General features: G+C 36.9%; 1 protein-coding gene across 2 annotated transcripts; it reads left to right on the forward strand.

Moving 5' to 3' along the window:
• The first annotated feature begins 726 nt into the window (after nucleotides 1-726).
• LOC127619252 (synaptic vesicle glycoprotein 2B-like) lies at nucleotides 727-23,676 on the forward strand. Of its 2 annotated transcripts, XM_052092099.1 has the most exons (13): nucleotides 727-896; nucleotides 9,414-10,041; nucleotides 11,303-11,483; nucleotides 14,392-14,543; nucleotides 15,101-15,234; nucleotides 15,557-15,646; nucleotides 17,397-17,510; nucleotides 18,673-18,761; nucleotides 18,952-19,116; nucleotides 19,301-19,434; nucleotides 19,535-19,738; nucleotides 19,852-20,011; nucleotides 22,414-23,676. In XM_052092099.1, the coding sequence occupies exons 2-13, from the start codon at nucleotides 9,591-9,593 to the stop codon at nucleotides 22,595-22,597; spliced, it is 2,058 nt and encodes a 685-aa protein (XP_051948059.1). In that variant the 5' UTR covers nucleotides 727-896; nucleotides 9,414-9,590; the 3' UTR covers nucleotides 22,598-23,676. The 2 variants fall into 2 exon arrangements, with proteins under 2 accessions (XP_051948059.1, XP_051948068.1); XM_052092108.1 differs by lacking the exon at nucleotides 15,557-15,646.
• The last annotated feature ends 1,310 nt before the right edge of the window (nucleotides 23,677-24,986 follow it).

Consider the following 24,986-nt stretch of genomic DNA (forward strand, 5'->3'; position numbering starts at 1 on the left):
AAATATAGCCAATGGTTCTGCTGGGGTGGAGCTAATCCTCTTTGCAGTAGACTTACTGGATGTGGGATAAGGCAGCTTTACTCTGGGTAAGACATCTACCTCTATAAAATGTCCCATAGCAGACCATGCAAACTAGTGCTGAGCAGGTAGGAAATGGGTATGTAGGACTAGTAAAGTCATTATGAGTTATTGATATTATTTTAAGGAGATTATGTTGGGATCTTTCAATGTTCACTGAGAAGACATGCTTAATACAAAGAGTTCTATGAAGACATTTAACTGAAATACACAATGCAAAACTGTAATACCGTATTTCTGGTACTTCAGAAGGAAAGTACGTGGTGTGATAACATTGTACACATTTTTGACAGAAAAAATAGTACTTAAATTAAAAAGACAAATCTACAATTCTGTTTTTCAGGTTTAGGCACATTTAGCCATACATAAATACATACAATAAATGATACTGAAAGCAATGTGTGCAATGTGTTTTTGAGGAATTTTATTATTTTTTTGAAGAATTTTAAATTAATTGTAGCACAACTATAATTTGTATTATTGTGAAAATTATCATATCAAAACCTATTGAAGAGGCACCCATCATCCCCACCCCCACCCCCACCCCAGACACACACTTTAACATCCGGTTTGTTCCACTGTGTGTTGTTTAAACTATACGTGGACTACACCATTTGGTCTGGCAGCATCAAGCGAAGGGAGATTCAATCTGGATGATTGTGAGGTCAGCTCATAATCCCCTGCTCTGCTCAACAGCCTCCTGTTAAGGTGACATGTAGGCTTGCCTTCTGAAACTCTCTGCCAGGATTTATATCTCTTTTTCTTTCTTTTTTACATTTATACTGAACACTGTCATACACAGAGGAATATAAATTCTGGTAAGTTAATGCAATTTTAGTTTAAATGTATTTCAGAAATTCTTTCAAAGCCATCACTTTTCAAATTTGCCTGGCAGAGGATTGCATTTGATGAATACTCCACAATTATCTTTATATCCCTCTAGTCCAATTTTGAAATGTTCTAGAAATCATTAATCATGATAATTCAGTGTTTTAGTCTCCTTTTCCCAACAGTGAATACATCCATTAACGATATTAGATTTACACTTTTAAAGTGATGATGCATACTAGGCTCTTGCATCAGTAAATGTAGAAGATCTATAAAACTGATGGAAAAGGAAAATGTCACCATACCCCCAGCCATGACATGTTCCATTTCAGGATGTGCAACAGATTGTTTATTGACTTTTTTATCTATTTGGTCCTGTCTGTCCTCAAGTACGATTAAAGAATAAAATGACAACAGTTCTTGAATGAAAATTGCTACTGGTAAATGTAATTGTTATAATTACATTATAAAATGCAATTGTTCCCTCATATTTTGCTCCACCTCCACAAATCAAACAAAAATGCAATCTAATATATCATGTAAAAAAAAAAAAATTGTTTATACAACACCAATGATGAAGAATGCCAACAAACAATTCAATATTGCAAAAATTCTCAAATTGTTATAGGCCTTCTCTTTGATACTGTAGGTCATTGGTACGGAGAAATTAGGAAAGTGTAAAAGATGTAATATGTGTAACAGATGAAAGTGTAAGTGTTTTTGAAAGGGGGATAAGGTCTTTTAACCTTTGACATTTCCCACAGACAGCAGGTTTCTTGATAGTGTTACAGGTGACATGCTTAAACTAATGTGCCCTTCAGAGTTGCCCTCCACTAGGTATCCTCTCCTCCCAAGCAGTGACATCACTAAAGACTCGCCCACACCCATGTGCACTTTAAGCCATATATGGACATATCAACTGACAAGCTGGATGTCACATTTTACGTTAATGTGAAACTTCTCTATTAGCAATTAAAAATGACTTTAGCTAGGTGTAAGGAAATTTCACACATTATATGTTCATGAATGTTTTTTTAAACATAGAGAATTTAGGTTTATGATATTTAATATTTTAGGGGCTGTATATAGTCAACTTTTTCACCTTTTTTTTTTTTTACTTTTTTGCAGTTTGTTTCAATGGCCCTGTGGTATGACATGAAATGTTAATTTATGGTAAAAAAATTAAAAAAAAACACATATTTGCATATTGTTAGTTCCTGTTAGTTCATAAAGCATTAACTAATGTTAACATATTCAACCTTATTATAAAGTGTTACCATGAAATTAAGTAGATGATTCTAAAAGAATTAGACATTTTAGAACTTAGAAGAAAGAAAATGCATTGCAATGTATTTAAAACACTGTTATAAATATCATTATCCAGCCCAATAATAGTCCCTGCATTTGACAGTTTATCTTTTGGCCTCTATAGTACAAGTCTGAAGTTACATAACAACCATCTGGGACTGTCAGGTCACAGTGACCAGGCTGTGCAACAGTACACTTTCAGTGACGTTCAGTAATCTTTTTTAAATGTAATGTTTAAGCAAGACAGAACAGATTTGTTCAGGGATAAATTATACGTTTTAATGTGTTGAAATATGATCAAGTGATCTTAGTTTCTTTGCAAATGAATACAAGATATGGATAATTTTTATTTATCTTGTGTATAATATTCTTATTCTTCACTCTCAGAAAAAAGTTATCATTTTAGGTACAACGGCAGTCACTAGAACGGTGTTCTCAAAGGGATCTTTTTTATGTACCTCTAGTTAATACACTGTAAAAAGTGAACATATGCAGTTGTTGTTTGAAGGAACTATTCCTACCTGATTTAAATTATAAAAAATCATTTTGTTGGTGTAACCTAATCTAGTCAGGGTTACGTAACCTAAAACAAGGAATCGTTGCATTAACTTTATTGAGTTAATTTGAACCAACATAACATTTCCAATACAGCTCAGCAGAGCTGTATGGATGCGTTCGATGCAAGCGCACTATGGCTGTATTGTCATTCCCACCAGACCTGTAGAGGGAAGTACAGATCCTGTCATCTATAGGAGATCTGCTCTGAAGTACATACAAAGAAAAAAAACTGTGATGGAAGGCGTACTGGGATAACAACTTCACGTTTTAATCATAGGAGAGATCCAAACATTCAAATAGTGTGTCAGGGATGTGCACGAGTAGTCGAATATTCGAATATTCGTTCTGCAATAATTATTAGAATAGTAAAAATACTAGTTTTGCTTTGCAGGTCATATATACAGTGAGATGAATGTTAAATCCTGAACACACAAACTAAAACTGGTTCGATGGGAGGCTCAGGAGGTGGAGCCGAGGGAGGATCAGGAGGCGGAGCCGTGGAAGGCGGAGCCATGGAGGGTTCTGGAGGCAGAGCCGAGGGAGGCTCAGGGGGAGGAGTTGTGGGAGGATCAGGAGGTGGAGCCGAGGGAGGGTCAGGAGGCGTAGCTGAGGGAGGCTCGGGAGGCGGAGCCGAGGGAGGCGGTGGCGTAGAAGGCTCTGGAGGCGGAGCTGATGGAGGCTCTGGAGGCGGAGCCGAGGGAGGATCAGGAGGCGGAGCCGTGGAAAGCTCTGGGATTGAAGCCGTGGAAGGCTGGAGGGGCGGAGCCGAGGAAGGCTTGAGAGGTGGAGCCCTGGGAGGCTTGAGAGGCGGAGCCCTAGGAGGCTCGAGAGGCGGAGCCCTGGGAGGCTCGAGAGGCGGAGCCCGGGATGGCTCGAGAGGCAGAGCCCTGGAAGGCTCTAGGATTGAAGCCGAGGTAGGCTCGAGGGGCGGGGCCGAGGAAGGCTCGAGGAGCGTAGCCGAGGAAGGCTCGGGAGGCTCGAGAGGCGGAGCCCTGGGAGGCTCGAGAGGCGGAGCCCTGGGAGGCGGAGCTCTGGGAGGCTCGAGAGGCGGAGCCGAGGAAGGCTCGAGAGGCGGAGCCCTGGGAGGCTCGAGATGCGGAGCCCTGGGAGGCTCGAGAGGCTTGGTATGCGTGAGCTCTGGTTTGTTGGACACAGAGGGCAGAGCTGCGGGAGGTTCTGGGGACGGAGCCGTTGAAGGCGGAGGCTGGGGAGCAGAAGCCTTCCCTCTTCTCCTCCTCCTCCGGGCGGGCGAGGCTGACAATGCTGGATCGCTGACCGAGGTAGGCGTGGGCTCAGGCTCGCTGACCGTGGCTGTCGTGGTCTCTGGCTCGCTGACCGTGGCTGGCGTGGGCTCTGGCTCGCTGACCGTGGCAGGCATGAGCTGGGGAGCGGAAGCCTTTCTTCTCCTCCTCCTCCGGGCGGACGAAGCTGGCAGCGCCGGCTCGTTGACCATGGCAGGCATGGGGCCATGGATGACTGGGGGGTCACCACTGTGGGAGGAGAGGCAGGGTCCTCCTCAACGACGCCCACAGTGAATGGCGAGCCGCAGGCCAGCAGAGTCTCCTCCATAAATTTGAGGAGAGTCCAGCCGCATGTCGCCGGTGGCAACCGCTCCTTGAGCGAACTGTTCAGGTTGGCCCTGAAGAAAACCACCAGGGAGGAGTCCGGGAAGTCCGCGACACTCGCCAGCTCGAGGAAATCACGGATGTTTTCCTGCACAGGATGGTCCTCTTGCTAGAGGCACAGAAGTCTATAGTTCGCCTGTTGAACCGCTAGATCCATTATGGTCGATCGTTCTCTAACGAAGGCAGACGAAGGCAGACGAGGGATGAGGATCTAAATGCGGTTTTATTGAAAATAATAGGACAAACAAGACTGGAACATATAAAACAACCACGATGGGGAAAACAAAACAAAAACACAAAAGACATCCATGGAATACAAAGGCAGGATTAACATCTACGGAGAGCAAGGTTGACATTCACATACATCTACATTCAACAATCGACAAGGACTGAACAAACAACGGGGCTTAAGTACACAGGGGTAATGAGGACTAAATGACATACAGGTGAGGACAATGACTAAGAGCTGGCAGTGATGAGGGCCGGGAATTATGGGAATTGTAGTTTGTGACAATGACTAGTGAAACACGGGGCAGACAACAAGGGAATCGTGACAACAACAGTCAGAATTCCAGCTTCGCCTTTTTTAAAACAAATAAATCTCTTTAAATATCACAAAAAATCTGTCTCTCTCAAAATAATTTTTCATCAACACAAAATGGAGACACAACTCAAGGTGATCGACAGGAAGTTAAATGTCTAAAATTCAAATCAGCAACTATTCAGATTTTACGGATCTAATTTAGTCCTGTATTGACTCAAGATCAGTTACAGCCTGCGTTTAGCACTAACTCAGGGTTTCACTGTTGGATCAGTGCCCCCTAGTGTAACCGTGAAACATTTAGAAATGCTTCAAAACTTTATGACATAACAAAGCCTCGTTTGCTGAAATCACATGACTTGGCCAGTGTGATACATGCTCCGAAGCATTCGGTCGAAAAAATTATTTCACTACATGACAGTTAGGGCGCTTACACACTAGAGAAAGGTGAGACGGAGCGTTGGACATATGGGACAGTGAAAGATCCATTTGGAAGGCTTGCAAAACAGAGAGATGGCTTTTTAAAATATATATATATCATTTTGACAATGTACCAGTAAACACCGAAACTTTTCTCCAGGCTCTCTCTACACAATTACTATCTTTCCAGCCTGACCGAGAAAGGACAGAGAATTAATACACCTTATGCTTGAGCTTGTCAGCCATGTTTATTTTATTCCACAGTGCAACTCCCGCCTTTCTGAGATTCTCATTGGTCAACAGATGCTCACACTATAGTGTTTTGCAGCAAAATGTTCTCAACTTTTGTTCGCATGACAGAGCTTCACTATCGGAAACCCTTGCTTTTCTCTGTCCTGTCAGGATCCTGCCACATCTGTTGACTTTATTTATAGTTATTGTGGCTGGATCCTGACAGTCATATGTGTCTCCCTTGTTGTACTCCCTGAGGGCATATGGCTTTTTTGTTTTTTCATTGCCATGTGCACTCGTGTCAATTCAGTCTTGAGTGAAACCCCGCCCCCTTGTTTGTCTTGTTATCAGTTTATCAAATCAAATTAAATCACTATTGTCACACTACTATGTACACAAGTGCAACAGTAGGTGAAAGTCTTGAAGTTTATCAGTTACACCTGCCTTCCCTTGTTACCCTCCTTATTTGCTTCCCTATTTATTTCCCCTGCTGAGCTTTGTCCTCTGTTGGTTCATTCCTTTTGTCTTGTCATGTTTCCTGGTCGGTCTGGTTTGTGTCAGTTGGTATTAGTTTGTTTTCTTTTCTCAGTTTTTCCCTCTTAAGTGTAATTTAATTTATCTGCAATGTTTCTCCCTAATAAAGGACTTTTGGTTTATATGACTTCTGCATCTGAGTTCATTCACATGTGACATTTCTGTCCTTCTGATGCACTATCCCCTTTGAAATCAATGCATTCGCAGTTTTCTCAGCGTTTCAGCATTTACTCTAGTGTGCAGGGACCCTTAGTCCGTTTACATATACCATACAAATAAATGGGGAGAGCTATTTTTCAACCTTGCTTTTGCAGCCTACAGAAGAAAAGTGTTCAATGGGCGCATGAATTGCATTAAAGTGTAAATGTGATTTGTTCTGAATAAAGCAATGAACTTGCATTAAAGGGAACATGTGATTTGACCTGATGAAATAAATGAACTTACATTAAATGTAATATGTTTGTGTTTAGAAGACATCAGGTTATACATCAAAATTAAAATGAGATCTGACCTTACAGGGTAAATCCAGTTATATCTATTGAAATTTATGCTTTACATTTACATTTATTCATTTGGCAGACCCGTTTCTCCAAAGCGACTTACAAAAGACGAAAACATAAGCAAATCATCTTAGAGACAGTGGTACAAAAAGTGCCATACTACAAAGTTTCACAAGCATCAGAATAGTATACAAAACAGATTAAAGTGCAACAAGAATTGTATTTATTTATTTATTTTTTAGTGACTGGTTAAGTGCTCATGGAAAAGATGTGTTTTAAGTCGTTTTTTGAAGACAGAGAGTGAGTCAGCTTCACTGATGGAGTTGGGAAGGTCATTCCACCAATGTGGTATGATGAAACGGAAAGTCTGGGAAATGTTTTGGTGCCTCTTTGTGTTGGTACAAGTCGATGTTCCTTAGCTGACCGCAGGCTTCTGGTGGGCGTGTAGTTCTGCAGAAATTATTTTAGGTATGCTGGAGCAGACCCAGTGACTGTTTTGTATGCCAGCATCAGAGCCTTGAATTTAATACGTGCAGCCAGTTGAGAGAGACAAAGAGTGGTGTAGCATGTGCTCTCTTTGTTTAATTAATGTTTATTGATTCTTCTTTGTACTTGCACACTGTTTGTCACATCACAAGACTTTAAGTGAACTGCAAAAAAGGATGATAAAGAATTGTGAAAAACCTAAAAGAAATGGCAAGCAGTTACATCACCTACTTCCTTTTGAATCGTAATCTAAAGTACTGATGTTGAATTAAAGACCAGATGTGCTGCTGCATTCTTGATCATTTGCAGAGGTCTAATTGCACATGCAGGGAGGCCTGCAATGAAAGAGTTAAAAAAGTCCAGTCTAGTTATGACAAGTTACTGAACAAGAAGTTGTGTGGCATGTTCAGAGAGGTAGGGTCTTATCTTCCTGATATTGTAGAGTGTAAATCTACATGATCTTGGAGTCTTTGAGATGTGGTCTGTGAAATTTAGCTTGTTATCGATGGAGTTTAAATTTTGTTATATTCAATATTTAAACACTTTCTTTCAATTCAACAAAACCAGTTACATATGAAGTACATTTTCAAGTTGAACTGACAAAAATAATAATAATAATAATAATAACAATAATCATTGTATTTACAACTTAATTTGGGTACATAATTGTACTGTTTACTGTATATGTTATATACTTCTGTGAAAAAAAAGCAAATGTTTGTCTCCTTAACGGTACAAATATGTACCCATAACAAGGGTGCTATCCTAGTGAAGGATGTTTACCCTAAATCGTACCTTATTTTCTGAGTGTTTGATTATATAATCATTAGATATGTTTATCGCCCTCTAAATTTAATCTGGTCTTATGGTAGTCAGTGTTATTTGGGCAGAATGAAAATTATCTAGTTTAAAGATGGATTAAATGACAGCTCTCATTTGTAAAAAAAAAAAAAAAGAGAGAGAGAGAGAGACATTATTGCCATAGCAACTACTTTGATATTTTTCATAGTGTCAGGATCTTTATCCATTGCTGCACAGACACATCTCCTGTCACTCATTTTTGCATCAATTAAAATGTTTTCACCTTTCCCTGTGACACTAATGATAGTGTGTTGTGTGTGTAACATCAGAGATATGGGTTCTGGTCCTGTGGTAACAAGTAATCACACTCAGACTGAGAAAAGGGTTTTAAATCCAGTGGAAACCAGGAAGTAAGCGTGCATATAAACAATGATGGATGTGATTCGGGGGTTACATTTTGACACTAAACATTTAGTTGTGGTTTGGGAAAGGCTGTAAGGTAAATACAATATGGATTCCTGTTGACACCATTTACTACTAAAGACATTTTTGATCAAATCTAGACAGGCCCCATTTCCAGCATCCATCACTTCATTACTCACTGTGTTTGTTTTTGAGTTGCGACAATATGCAAAAAAACTGGCAATAAAATGCCTCGCTTTCGGCAACACCCTGTGGACATTTCAATCAGAAGCTGGTCAACAGCACTCTGGTCAACAGCTTTTGCCAATGGGGGCAGCGGTCCGAATTTCGGTGAGCACAGACCGATTTTAGCAGAAGAAATTTCTATCTCCTATCACTGAATTCACGGTGGATGTTTCTCAATGATAAGATTGCATTCTCGTTCTTGTGAAAATCAGTCTTGCCTGACTACCTTGAAAGAGTGAGCTCAAAAGACATGAGAGCGTAAAACACATCTATGCAAGATACTGTATGTAGATTCAACACCCTCTTAACTTTTTTTGATGTCAAACAAGTCCACAAGAACATGAGAAACAGCCAGTGAGATTAGGCTCTATAACCAGCTGGTCCCAAGGTGATTTTTAGTGGATGTATGAAGTCAGTTCCCCTCAAGTTCACACAGGTGTCTAGAGTAACCACAAGTGTAGTTCATCACAATAGCTTAAGACATGTTCTGCTAATATCTGACAATCAGAAAGTGTAAAATACTTTTTTGTCTTCAGTTTGAGCAGTCTATGTTTTTATCATTTAAACCCTCATAAACTTCTTTTGTGAATAATTTTGCTTGAAAAGTGTGCTTGTGCTATTTGTTAGATTTTACAATATATGTGTCTATCTACATGTCTATCTGCAGTGACATTCATGCATTTTAACAGGGCCTTAGGTCTCCAGATACTTTTGAATTATGTTTTATTGTTTTAAACTTAATAATAAATTGTGTTTAAGACTGCTTGAAAAGTGGTTATGTCCCTATGTGATCTATTGCAGTAATGGCAACGTTCTGCTTCACTGTACTTTAATGCTAATGTTCTTGTTATTCAGGTGCAACATGTGGCCTTGTGTAGAATCAACCAAAGGGAAATAACTCATTGTCAACATAAATATTGGAGCCTTTACTTAAAGGAGGTGCACAAATTATTGTTAGAACTTGCATCTTGGAGTTTGACCAAAGACTGAGAAATTCCTGGAGACTATGCTAATTTACTGATTCAAGCCAACATGGATGACCCTTACCAAAACAGTATAAACCAGCAGGGAGAAACCTACCCTACATATAAAGAAGAGAGTTACCCTTTTCAGACAGACTACCCTCCTCAGGAGGAAGATGCTGCCAGTGATGCCACAGAGGGGTATGATGAAGAGGATCAAATGTACGAGGGGGAGTACCAGGGCATCCCCCATCCAGACGAGATCAAGGAAGCCCGGAGAGCAGCACGAAGGGAGGCCAGGATGAAGGCCAGGATGGCTGCTGAGGCTGAAGAGGAGACATTACCAGAACAGTACGAGACCATCATGGAAGACTGTGGTCACGGGCGTTTCCAGTGGACCCTTTTCACGGTGCTGGGCCTGGCCCTCATGGCTGATGGGGTGGAATGCTTCGTAGTGGGTTTTGCACTGCCCAGTGCTGAGAAGGACATGTGCCTGTCCAATGCTGACAAGGGAATGCTTGGTAAGTGATCAGAAAACATAAATGTTATAAGTATTTTGTAAGAATAATATTATACTCATATTTAAAGTAAAAATAAAATGGCATTTGCAACAAGAAAAGTATGATCAGATTTATCAGTTCTTAGTAAAAGTCTCATGTTGTTCAAAGCTTTTAGAGCTAAATTTGTTTAGCAGCAAAACAGGAAGATTTGTAAGGTTTGTGAAGTTATTGGTGAAGGAGTTGCCTACATCTGAACTTTCTTGGACTGGGACATGTAATATAAAAATATAAATGGGATTCCTCCAGATTTAGCCCCCCATGCTTTACAAAAATACACTCTCCACATATCAGGTGTCAAAACATGCCAAATGAGTGACAAGCAGATCTATTCTGATTGGCTGCAAATCGCCTCCAACATAATCACACAGAAAATCGACATATTGTTTACGAAAGTTCAACCCCTTACTGCGGAATTACTGAAAATAACCTTACCCCATTAGACATTTTCGCATCAATTAAACACAAGCAACCTTTGAGACATGGGTTCTGGTCCCATGGGAACCAGGAAATAATAGCTTTCACACAGACAATGGTGAACATGTTTTGCATGTTTCATTTTAGCTCTAAAATTAAAGTTTTACTCCACTGAAAGTTAGGTTTAGGGTTGCGGTTTGGGTGTAGACCTAATAAAATATACATTGCTGTTGACCGAATTCACAGTGGGATCAGTCTACATCCTCAGATTGTTTATTGCTTTTTACAGTACATAGAGTTATCAAATAGAGAAGTAAAATTTTTTAGGACACCTATTACAGTGATATCTGTCAGGTAGTAGGGATATTTATTGTTGTATTTGTTATGAAATTTACTTTGACCAAATCAACATATACTTGATGACAAATGACATAATATATATACGATATATATATATATATATATATATATATATATATATATATATATATATATATATATATATAATGCTCAACAGAATAATGGTGCATGAGTATTCATATATGACTATATATATATATATATATATATTAAATTATTACATATATCAAAATTTCATCAGGAGACAACTATTTGAATTTGAACTATGCTGTTAAGCATCTTATAATGTTTATTCATGACTAGTGAAAGTAATTATATTGAGTTGCTGGATGATTTTATCTCAAGGAAGACAAACAATACTATACATTTTTGTAAAAATATTAGTTAGTTTTAATATGAGTTATGGTTTATTATCAGTGGCTAACCGCATTTTTATCTCTGTGTTCAGGTTTAATAGTCTATGTGGGCATGATGGTTGGTGCTGTTGTATGGGGTGGTCTGGCGGATAAACTGGGTCGACGGCAGTGTTTACTGTATGCGCTGGCCATCAACTGCATCTTCTCTTTCTTATCCTGTTTTGCTCAGAGCTACGGCTTCTTTATTTTCTTCAGACTCTGTTCAGGAATCGGGTAAGACCTTTATAGCTGGAGGAAAGTTAGCAAGTTGCAGAATGGAAAAAGAAAGTTTAACCATGATGAACTTGTGACAATAGACAGACACACAAAGACTCACTTGGACATCCATTGTGGTCCAAATGTCGGAAACCACATTAAAAAAATGTTCATTGAAACCTACACTGGTGGCCAAAAGTTTGGAATAATGTACAGATTTTGCTATTATGGAAAGAAATTGGTACTTTTATTCACCAAAGTGGCATTCAGTTCATCACAATGTATAGTTGGGACATTAATAACATGAAAATGTGCTATTGTAATTTGAAAAATAAATTCTGAGCTTCTTAAACTTTTTCAAAGAGTTCTCATCAAAAAATCCTCCACATTCAGTAATGAGAGATTTGCAGATCCTTGGCATTCTAGCTGTCAGTTTGTTTCAGATATTCAGGTGACATTTCACTCCACGCATCCAGTAGCATCTTGTCGGGCACTTCTCATGCACTATACAGTCTAGCTGATCTCACAAATGCTCAAAAACTCTCTTTTCCAATTATCTGTTGTCCAATGTCTGTGTTTCTTTGCCCACCCTAACATTTTCTTCTTGTTTTTCTGTTTCAAAAGTAGCTTTTTCTTTGCAGTTCTTCCCATAAGGCCTATACCCCTGAGTCTTCTCTTTACTGTTGTAATTGAAACTGGTGTTGAGCGGGTAGAATTCAATGAAGCTGTCAGCTGAGGACATGTGAGGCATCTATTTCTCAAACTACAGACTCTGATGTACTTATCCTCTTGTTTAGTTATATCTGGGCCTTGCACATCTCTTTCTGTCCTTGTTAGAGCCAGTTGTCTTTTGTCTTTGAAGACTAGTGTACACTTTTGTATGAAATCTTCAGTTTAATTTTGGCAGTTTTAAGAACTGTATAGCCTTCATTCCTCAAAACAATGATTGACTGACAAGTTTCTGGAGAACGCTGTTTTTTGTGGTTGTTTTTTGACCTAATATTGACCTTAAGACATGCCAGTCTTTTGCATATTGTCGCAACTCAAAAACAAACACAGTGAGTGTTGGAGTGATGGATGCTGGAAATGGGGTCTGTCTAGATCTGATCAAAAATGACTTTTTACAAATAGTGTTGGTGCTGTTTTTTTTACATCAGTAATGTCCTGACTATACTTTGTGATCAGTTAAATGTTACTTTTGAGAATTAAAGTACCAATTTCCTTCCGAAACAGCAAAATCTGCATATTCTTCCAAACTTTTGGCTGCCAGTGTGTGCACAAGCAGTAAGTTTTAGTATTGTGAATAGATTAAAATAAAGCACTGACAGTCATGATCCTGCCATTTGGTCTGGTTTTATTTGTTATGTGGCAGGATTGTGACAGTTTCCTCTACCTCTCTCTCTCTCTCAGGTTTTCCATGTGCTTTTGATTTCCTCCTCCCCTCATGTTTCCCACAGGTGCTGCTCAGCAGCGCAATTCGTGCTCCTTGTGATTATTGGCAGCACCTGTGTTCAATCTTCCCTTCCTCTTTATATTCTCTCGTTTGTCTTATCTTCCCCATCACATCATTGTGTGTTGTTCTTATTCCTGTATAATTTTCCTATCGGTTAGTTCTTTTTGTCTTGTTAATTTGTTTCTCCCTTGTGAGTTTTGTTCTCTGTTTTGTTCAGTTTTCTTAGTTGGTTCGTTTTTGTTCTATTTTTGCCTTGCTTTGGTTTTGTTCTCCCTCCTGAGAATTTTGTTTGTATTTTTTTGGTTTTGTTTCTTTTTAAATAAAACACCTTTCATTACCATCCTGAGTCTTGGGTTCTAAATATTTTGTGACACTGACATGACGTAAAATGAAGATTTATTTATTTTTTACAATTCTGCACTATTTAAAGGTCACTAATAAAAAAAGAATATTTGAGTCATTGCAATGAGTTTACACTTCATTGAAGCACACAAGACTCAAAACATTCTCAAATCATGCTGGTTAACAAGGATCATCAAGCTTTATGCAAACTTGTGAAGTCCATATATCAGTGTATTCTGTCCTTAAAACCAAAAGGGATCATAACAAATGGGAACTTGGAAATTCTCAAATTCATGTACATTTGTTCATATTTTAATTCAAGCTGTTATGCAGATGTAATTAAATTAAAACTTGTGCATCAAACTTGTCCCAACAGTACACTCATGAATGACAGAAACATTGCAGAGAAACATTGTAATTCTCGTCATAGCTACTAGCCGATGCATTATTGGAGAGCAGTGTTACTGTAAGATGTATCTGTACATTCATTATGCTATTCCAGTGTCCGATAACCCAAGAGTATTTGAATAATTCGTTACTCAATTTAATATTATCTGTACAGTGTGTTGTCTCTGGACTCTGAGTGTTATTCATGGGAACTGACCATGGTTTTATATAGCAACATTAACTAGTAACAATGTAGTAACTATGGAATTTTTTGGGAAATTATGGTAAATAAAGTAGAGTTAATTAAGAAAAACACTAGCAGGATATTATTCATAACAAAACCCCCAATTCCATAATTATATTTATAGAAATCACCTTAACATTTATCAAAATATGGAAATGAGGACCCATCAATCCTTTTTCCTAGGATTACAAATCCATCTCTTCCACGATCACTTAACTAATATATAACCATAAATAAAGGTACTTTTATAATAATAATAATAATAATACAAATATGTAATTTGGCACTGCTGATGTTATTGGTTCCTTTATGATACATGTATGTGTTTTCCTCATTTGTAGGTTGCTTTGGAGTAATTTTCTGTGAAATGAATTAATATAAATCAATACCACTTTTCAAATATGGTTTCTGTGTAGGCACTGAGGTACATTTTTATATAAAGTTTCTGTCTATTACTGTAGTACTGTAATTTATATCAGCATTCTCATTATCTCCTGCAGGATTGGTGGGTCGATCCCTGTTGTGTACACGTATTACTCCGAGTTCCTACACATGGACAAGAGAGGAGAACATCTCAGCTGGTTATGTTTGTTCTGGATGCTCGGGGGACTTTACGCCTCCTTCACTGCCTGGGGAATAATCCCACATTACGGTAATAATAATACTACCATAATAATTCTTGAAGATGATTTGAATAATGAACAATAACTGCAAGCACAGTGTAAGAGTTGACTGAAAAAAGAAGGGGGGAATTATTCACATAATTCTATAACAATAATACAAGTTTATTTAAGTAGTGTCAGACATGTTTTATTATGGGTCAATATTTGCACCCTCGAAATAACATTTAAGGGCATTTTTTACCTTCATGTGGTCATTTTATTAACCATATAAAAACACATCAAGCAGCAAACTTGAGAGGCCTCAAATATAATTTAATGAGGTATATCAAAGTTTAGATAACAGATAAAAAGGAGAAATTTACTTATTATAATCATTTTTATTTATTTATTTATTTTATTTTTTTTGCCTTTTTTAACCTTTTAAATATTTGTGGGCATTAATGCCAATTTCCAAGACATTATTGCCCCGGGCCCTGGCTAAAAATATGTTGAAATGGTTGGACATAATAGATAATAACATGATCCGTGTTGTCAAGTTTCCTGTGGTTTTCACGTTTCTGAGGGTTTTGTTGGCTTTGTGTTCCAGGCTGGGGCTTCAGTATGGGAACAGAGTTTCAGTTCCACAGTTGGAGGGTGTTTGTGCTGGTTTGCTTCCTTCCCTCAGTTGCTGCTCTTGCTGGGCTAGTGTTCATGCCGGAAAGCCCCCGTTTCCTCCTGGAGGTAATAGATGTGTATCTGTAGTATCATGTAGTAGGTGCCGGGTTTTATCATTAAATGACATGCAATGTTTTAATGGTGTTAAAAATGTGTAACATTTCACTGCTCTACCTTTCTGGACCTTAAATATACCAATTTATATGGTCCACAGAATGTAATTTACTGCAAAATAAATCAAATTACACAGCAAATGTTGCTCAAAAGTCTGTATATTTCTAATCTCATTTACTAGCCTCTCTAACACCTCTTCTAGCAGCAACCTTAGATTTCCATTGGAGGTCTCCCACCTCTACACAAGGCTCATATTCCCTTTTGTAATTATCAGACTGCAAGACATGACGAAGCCTGGATGATCCTAAGGCAGGTCCATGACACCAACTGGAGGGCAAAGGGAGAGCCAGAGAGAGTGTTTGAAGTATGATAACTTTAAAATTATACAACCCCAATTTCGAAAAAGTTGGGACAGTATGAAAAATGCTAATAAAAACAAAAAGGAGCAATTTGTATATTATTTTCATTGTTATTTTCTATATTGAAAGTACCACAAATACACATAATATGATGTTTTCCCTTGTGAATTTCATAGATTTTTTTTTATTAAATGTACATATATTTCAAATCAGATGATTACAACACACTCCAAAAAATTTGGGACAGTCAAGTGTTTACCACTGTGAAACATCACCATTTCTTCTAATAACAATTGTTAAGCATTTGGGCTCTGAGGACACTATAATTTTAAGTTTAGAAAGTGGAATTTTCCCCCATTTCATCCATTATGCAGGTGCACAATTGTGGACTTGTCAGACCAAAAAAACACAGTTGCACTGTTCTATTTTCCATTTAAGATGTGACTGAGCCCAGAGAAGTCGGCAGCGCGTCTGGACAGTGTTGATGTAGGGCTTCTGCTTTCCATAGTAAAGTCTTAACTTGCATCTGTGGATGCAGCGGCGAGTGTTGTTGACTAACAAAGGTTACTTAAGTAATCCCAAGCCCATGTTCATGATATTCATTGCAGATGAATGATTCTTTTTAAGATAGTGACATCTGAGGGATCAGAGATCACGCGCATTCAGAAATGTTTTTTGTCTTGCCCTTTACACACCATGATTTGACCAGATTTCTTGAATCTTTAAACTATATTTTGCACTGTAGAGGGTGAAATAACCAAAATTCTTCCAATTTGTCTTTGGGGAACATTGTTCTCAAAGTGATGGTTTATTTGCTGAAGTATCTGTTGGCAAATTGACAAGTCTCGAATGATCCTTGCTCTTGAAGGCTTGGCTGTTTTTGGAGGCTCACTATATAATACGACACGTTTGCCTTACCTGTTTAACATCTCCTGTTTTACATCGCCTTGTTATTTCAACTCATCAAATTTTTAGTAGTTTTAAATTGCCCATCTCAACTTTTTTGGAGCATGTTTCAAGCATCTGATATGTACGGAAGAGGATTAAGGCCAAGCAATAATAAAAAAATAAAACCATCTCGAGAAAAAAATCGAAATACAATCTTGAGAATAAAGTCATTAAATATCGAGAATAAAGTCATTATAATGCGAGATTAAACTTAACGAGTTATTTCCCGAAACACAACGACTTTATTCTCGATATTTAATGAGTTTATTCTCAAGATTGTATTTCGACTTTTTTCTCGAAATTTAACGAGTTTAATCTCGCATTATAGTGACTTTATTCTCGATATTTAATGAGTTTATTCTCAAGATTGTATTTCGACTTTTTTCTCGAAATTTAACGAGTTTAATCTCGCATTATAATGACTTTAATCTCGAGATGGCTTTATTTTTTTTTATTATTGCTTGGCCCTAATCCTCTTCCGTAGATATGAAATTACTGTACATTTTCAAAAAAATAAAAAACAATGAAATTCACAAGGTAAAACATCATGTGTTGTTGTAATGCTTTCAATATAGCAAAGGGTGAATATAATTTACAAATCACATGCATTTTTTTATTGTTCAAACTTTTTAAGAATTGGGGTTGTAGATCACCGTACTACAGCACTGGAGACCATAACAAAAACAATGAGAATGTTTTGTGCTTTGTCTTTGATGAGTTTATTGAATAAAAGGGCTGAGTTGATTGCATGTACAAATGCCGTTATGTGCATCCACTTACAATTATAAATAAATCCCTTTCTTTCAGGTTTCTCAGATCAAAACACCCCTCACTCAGGATGATGAGTTTATAGAGATTCAGAGTGAAACTGGCACTGCCTTCCAGAGGTTCATGGTCAGACAGATGACCCTGGTCAAACAGGTAATGTACGCAAATATAAAATATGCTAAACTAAATATGCTAAATGAAAGAACAATCTGCACCACCAGTGCCGAGATATTAGCTAATGCCTGCCAATGTTGCAAGAGTAACAATATTTCAAACAACAGCATCCTACTTTTACATTTCTAGCACAACATTTCCATCTTAAAGACCCCTTTGATAAAGTTTGGGCAGGACATTTTGAAGGCCTCATCCCTTAAAGGAATATTCTTGGTTTAATACAAGTTAAGCTCAATCGACAGCAGTTCTGGCACAATGTTGATTGCCATCAAAATGTATTTTGACTCATCATTATTTTGAGGCCCTTACAATGGAAGTGAATGGGGCAAGTCCATGAATGTTAAAATACTCACTGTTACAAAAGTTTAGCCATAAGAAGTAAACAAGATGTGTGATAAAATTGCTGACTAACCTTTTCTGTGTAAAGTTTAATCCAATTTTACAACTTTGTTCCGAATGCAACTTAATGGCGTAAACCCTATAAAGGCATTAACATTTTTTATTTAAACAACTCAGCTTAAATAATACACAACTTGTAATAGAATAATCATTATACTTGCTTTTATAATATCATAGGCTTCATATTTCTGCATTTAAACCCTCCAAAAATTTGCTCCATTCACTTTCATGTGCCTCACTGTAACCTAAATTTTTGCAGAAAAGGAGATACTAGTCGAAATACTTTTTTGTGGTAATCAACATTATGCCACAAATGCTGTTGATTGAGCTTAACATGTATTAAACCCAGAATATTCCTTTAAGGGATGAGCCCTTCAATATGTCCCAGGTACATTTTTCAATTTAGAAAACAAAGATACAGATTGCTTTAAAGCTAATAAACAAGAACATAAAAAAGCCACAAAACACTAGACTTAACTTGTCATTATTTTTACAATTCTGCTGTTGTTGCTTTAAAGACCCCATTAAATCGGTTTTCTTTGAAACATTTGGAATAGACATTCTCATTCTAGAGAGTATTTAACTTGACAAACATATGTGTAATGAAAGATGAGTCAACATTATTTAAGTCTGTTTTCCAACTAAAGAAAGACTGTACATTTTAAATGTGTATATCTGCTAAAAATATTTGATGATTGAATTGGTAAAGCATAAAATGATTGTTTCCATTGTGATCCAAAAGGTCATGAAGAACATTTTGTCTCTGGCTGCACCTGAACTCAGACTCCATGGTTTGCTCATTGCCATAGTGTGGTTTACTATGGCCTTCAGGTGAGCAACTTTATGAATTACTTTTAAAATGAACTCAGGCTTAGAAACTGTATGGAATTCGGAGTCTGACACATAAATACTGTGTGGATTAATTTAATGACTTCATTAAAAGTAAATGTCCTATTAATCAAACCATTTTCTTCTATTAACAGTAAATTACCTATGAATTGATATATCTTCTACTATGCAGCTTTTATGGCCTGGGAGTGTGGTTTCCAGACCAGATCAAGTACCTGCAGTATGAAGATTATGAGTCTAATGTTAAGCTTTTCCATCGAGAGAAAGTGGAACGATTTCATTTCAATTTCACTCTGCAAAATCAGGTTCACAAAGAGGGGGAGTATATCCATGACAGGTAAAACATCAGATCATCACAATAACTGTCTTTATTTCAATGGAGTGATGGTGGCGTAGTGGGCTAAAGCACATAAGCTAAAGTACATAATTGTTAATCAGAAGGTCGCTGGTTCGATCCCTACAGCCACCACCATTTATCTATGCATTGGTTGACCAGACAGTTCTGTGTTCTCTACCTGAAGGTTTATCAATATAGAAATCAGAAATGTGAAGTTTGAGGACTCGCTGTTTGAGAACTGTTATTTTGAGGACATCAAGTCAACAGAGACCTTCTTTGAGAACTGCACCCTTAAAAACACAGTCTTCTACAATACAGGTATTCAAATTATACAAATTATTCACCTCTATCTGATTAGATTTATGAATAATATGAATAAATTTGGCAGGTAAATCTTCAATTATTGTGTTTCTTACAGACCTGTGGGAAGATTCAAAGTTCATTGACTGTAAGCTGGAAAATACAACATTTTTGCACCCCAAAAAAGGCTGCCATCTAAACTTCCAAGTCGAAAATGATATCCTAATCTATTTAGTCAGCTTTCTCGGCAGTTTGTCTGTGTTACCGGGCAATATTATAGCAGGTCTATTAATGGATAAAATTGGGAGAATTAAAATTATAGGTGAGTGGTTACACACAGGAGCTTATATTAACAGTTGTGGCTCATTTCAAGAACTGAAGAGACATTTCTTCCAACTTAAAACTTTGTGTGTGGGTTTATGTGCTTGTTCACAGGGGGTTCTATGCTGGCATCGGCTGGCTGCACCTTTTTCCTGTTCCTGTGCTTCAATCAAGGGGCAATCATTACCTTCCAGTGCCTCTTCTTTGCAGCTGGTGCGGCAGCTTGGAACGGCATTGAGGTCATTACGGTGGAGCTCTATCCAGCCTCTAAAAGGTAAAAAAAAAAAAGAGAGATCAATTTCAATCACCAAAGACATCTCAGAAATTTCAAATCAATGAATGTCATGGAATGTGTCAGGAATGAGGACCCAAATGCAGGAATGAGAGAAAATAAATATTGTAATAATCAAAAAACAAACAGGCAACACAAAACTCTCACGGGGGAAAGAAAACAAATCAAAACAAAAACTAGAATAAGGATAATATCTAGGACCAACCGGGAACAAGAACAGAAACAGATTGACTACTAACAAAAATACTTGAGGGAAGAGGGCACATATATAGAGGCAAAGCACATGAGGAACAGGTGAAGCCAATTAACATGACATGGACTAAACGATGGAGAGTGATGAGGGTAACGAGGAGGCAGGGTCCATGAAGCACATGGCTACGACAAACACAGACACAGCCAATTACTCATACACATGACAAACACACACAAACAGAAAACAGACAAGTATAGAAAGGCAGACAGAGAAGGATCATGACAGTACCCCATTTTCCTGGTTTCGGATGCAGCCTATGTGTCCATGTTAACGCACAATTGCCATTTTTGTCTGGGTTCCAAATGGGATAAATCAGCCTGCAATGGGCACTTCAAAGGGAGAACAATCATAATAGGTATGCTGTAAGATACCTTTAAACTGAATAAAACTTTACTTTCAATAAAAATGGCTTAAAAAGTCAGTTCCAAATGACTGTTATTTTGAAGCTCTCACAGTGGATGGTAAAGACTTTGAAGGGAATAGGGCATAGGGAAGATCGCTTCTGAATGGAACATACCCATTTGAAGAGTGTGCATGTGCGTATGTGCTCAAATGCATCAGGGGAATCCGAAGTCTGATGAAGAGGGAAACCCCACTATTGCAGTGCATTTCATTTGTCCCATTACCAGGTGCATGCTGATTTTGTGTCTTCTGCATCTTTTTCGCATTAAACATCTGTCGTAAGTATGTGAAAATGAGCTATTATTATTTAATTCTCCCTGAAGTTATTACTACACCCCATGTGTAAATTAATTAACGACAGCTCTATATTGTTGAAACAACGTGGTTCGAATGATGGATGTGCGACTTCGTTACAATGGTTTTGGGAAACAGTCATGACTGGCTAGTTAATTTCTCCAACCATGAATCGTACTATGACGGTTAAGCAGTGAGAAGGTCGTTGTACTGGAAACACACCGCAGAACAAATTGCTGTGTAAATTACGTAAGAATTGATTCATGAACATTTTACACAGAAACTTTTTCTGCCCTTCTTTCATGAATAGAGCCCACTGAATGGACTGAAGCTTCATTTTCATTCAAGTCTGAACAAAGTCTATGCTATTCCTAAAAAGTGTAGGGGAGACTAGGGCTGGTGTAGGGGAGACTGGGACCTTTTAGACCATTGAAAAAACAATGTGACTTTTAGGTCTAGGTTACAAAAATGCATTTGAACTTTTTTGCCATTATTGCCCAGGAAAAATATACACACAAACCAATTCATTAAACAGCAAACAGCAAAAAATGTAAAAAAAATTACAAAAAAATATCAAACCACTGTTTTTGTCAACAAACATTGGTCTTAATAAATTGGGACCCACTTTATTTTAGGTACTTTAACAACAGTTCATAGTAAACTATGTACTGACATTAAAATAAATACAATGCAATGTACTTATTGTGTAACTTTATGTTGTTCTGCAAAATTCTCAAAAGATTCACATTTGCTGCTACTGAGGTTGTAGGAGTAGAGTTAGGGTTCAAGGTAAGGTTTGGGGTAGGATTAGGTTCAGGATTAGGTGTAAGGTTAATAGAAAAACTACAGATGTAATTAAATGCAGTTACTTTAAATATAAGTTCATGTATGTACAACATGTATGTGTGTAATAATTACATTGTATCAAATGTTTAAGTACAAAGTAGTTAAAGACACCTAATATAAAGTAGGTCCATAAATTGTATACAGTATGTTTATAACAATTGTGACTCATGTGATAACAATAAACGTGTGTTGTCTCAGTAAAATGCCCTTGTCCTGAAAACAAGGTTCATATATTTAAGTTAAAAAAAATTATAATATTGTTGACCTGAATATAATACTGAATCTTTTATTGATGTAATAATTTTAGTTTGAAGGATAGAATTCACAAGAAATATTCTCATTTAAAAGGGGTTTGAAATATGTGTTTCGAACCACCATAATGAGCATTGCTAGAGATACCACATTTATGTAATTGTACTTTTGACTCCATATACATGTTACTGAGATTTAGCCCAACTTTCTTGTATGACAGCTGGACAACAAGCCATGTGACAACTCTTCACTATAAAAAAATGTAAGAGTACAGTTTTGGTATACTAAGTAATGAAAATACTACCTTAGTAAATGTTCTTAACACTTATGTTCCCAGAGCCACAGCTTTTGGTGTGTTAAACGGAATCTGCAAACTGGCAGCTATCATCAGCTGTTTCATCTTTGGCAAGTTTATCGGCATTACCAAGATCATTCCCATCATCCTGTCTTTCTCTGCGCTAGTGTGTGGAGGACTGCTGGCGTTTAAACTTCCTGAGACACGGGAGATCATTCTTAAATGAAAAACCAAACTCCTCAATCATCAAGGCCTTTTACCAGCATTTAGTCCAGCTGGGATCTGGATTTCCATGTTCGGACCCCTGAACACTGACAGCAAAAGGGCTGAATCATATAAAGCTGATATGGTGTCATGTTACAAACATTTTACCATTGTATTACGTTTTTTTTTTTTTTTTTTTAAGTATATTTTAAGTATGGAATCCAAAATGTGACATTTTTGGAAATCTCTACTACAATTGTACAGAACTTAAGAGGTTTGAGTGAGTCAACTGAATAGAAACTTTGACTTTCAGCTATAAACAAGTTAATAACAACATGGTGGTCAGATTTCTGCATTAACATTTTTTCAAGTGTTCTGAAAATTTTACAGACTTTTATTTTTTTTAAAGATTTTGGGCAGAAATCTTTATGAATTTTCTTCCTTTGTCTGATCACCTGCTTTTGGTCTAGTTTTGGTCATCTTGTAGCTTTTGTTGTGTTGTATTTGTTTATTATTGTGCTATATATGTATTTCACAATAGATTATTTTATTTTCACTGTGTTTTAACTCTAATGCTGTTGGATTCCCATCTTTTCAACTATTATTTGCCATGCCTTTTCAATAGAATATGATCATACTATACAAGAATGGCATTGTTTGTATGAAGATAGACATTTTTTACATTTTACTGGAGAAAAATGTGTATAATGTTCATTTCCTGTAAGAAAACGTTTAGAAATGTGATTATCTGTATATTAATAGTGTCAATAGTAAATATCAATGAGGGGCTCATAAATATTAATTTATAGTTATTATGATGCATTTTCTCTTTTGACTACAGAGAAATCTATGTATGTATTTTTTAAGATGACATCTCTAAGAGGTAAACTGACAAAAGTTGGTTTTAATTCCATAACTAACATTAATAGATTTATAAAAGGGAATAAGTCTTTTTATATTTCATATTCAAAATTTAATGGATTAAAGGATCTTTTCCTTTGTTTTGTTTGTTCTGGTTTGTGATGGTATAAAAAAATAAAAATAAAACAAACTTTCAATGTTTGAGGAATTTCCCGTGCTTTTCTGTGAGTGAAAGTATGGCAAGGCACTTGTAAAAACAAAGCCATGGCACACGTGTGAATAAGTCACACTTCTAGTTATGGTAATTTATGTATGCAAAAGGTGTGAAACAAAAAATAACTGTATTTTTGTTCTTTCACCATGTTCACTTTTATAAATCGGCATAGCCTTTCTTCTTTAAAATGTGAAATGATACTTCTCAAAAACTGATTTAAAATGTATTTAACCATAGAGATTTTGTCTACATGTTATGGTTTCATAATGCTTTTTCTCTCTATTACCGGTAGAGTAAAGTTCAATTTGATTATCTAAATCAGCTTTATTTAAAGTGCTATCAACATATAATAATACTTTGCATTTGCAATAAGAGATTCATTCACAGCACAATGTACGTTCTTGTTTTATAACTACTCTGTGATTAAGTTGCCGGTAACACTTCACAATAAGGTTCCATATGTTAACATTAGGTATCATGAAATAACAATGAACAATATATTTATTACATAATTTAGTAATCTTTTTATAAAGTTAGTTAATAAAAATGTAATTGTTCATTGTTAGTTCATGTTAGTTCAAAGTGCATTAACTAATGTTAACTATTAAAACTTTTACATTTAAAACTGTATTAGTATATGTTGGAGTTAACATTAACCAAGATTAATAAATGCTTAATAAGTATTGTTCACTGTTAGTTTGTTTTAACGAATGTTCTTAACTAATGTTAACAAATGGAACCTTATTGTAAAGTGTTACCAAGTTGCCTGCTATGTGTTGCACCAAGGGTGTGAATACCCTCCCTCTGCTGGGTCGGGCTAGGTCACAGGTTGTTGAACTGTTAGCAACTAGATTGAACTGGAGCCACAGAAACAGCAATAAACATTCATACTGCCAATTGATTTCTTTGATATCTCACAAGTTGCTTTATTTAAAACAGAAACAAGCAATATATAATTTTAATTGAGCCTGTGTTGAGTTTCTGTTGGAGTTTTGTAGAAGAGTGGAAAGATGCACACAGGTGCCAGCTTCAGTTATAACTCTGCAGTACGGAGGTGCCAAATCTAGCATGATGCTGACTCACTCTCTCACTTTCTCACACTAACAGATACAGACAGAGAGCACCAGCTTGAGGTCACAGTGCTTCAGTCACAAATTTTACCAGGAAATCTAATTTTCAAGAGATGGATACAAACTGAGCAAAAATGTAATGGTTAACTGGTTACATGATTACTGGTAACTGTGAGTGCAAATTAGACAAAACAGATATTTTCTAAATTTATATTCAACTTGTAGCCTTCTTCTGAGACACATTTGATTCCATTCAAGGAACACAA

Source organism: Xyrauchen texanus, chromosome 2 (assembly GCF_025860055.1).
Source record: "Xyrauchen texanus isolate HMW12.3.18 chromosome 2, RBS_HiC_50CHRs, whole genome shotgun sequence".
Taxonomy (NCBI): Eukaryota; Metazoa; Chordata; class Actinopteri; order Cypriniformes; family Catostomidae; genus Xyrauchen; species Xyrauchen texanus.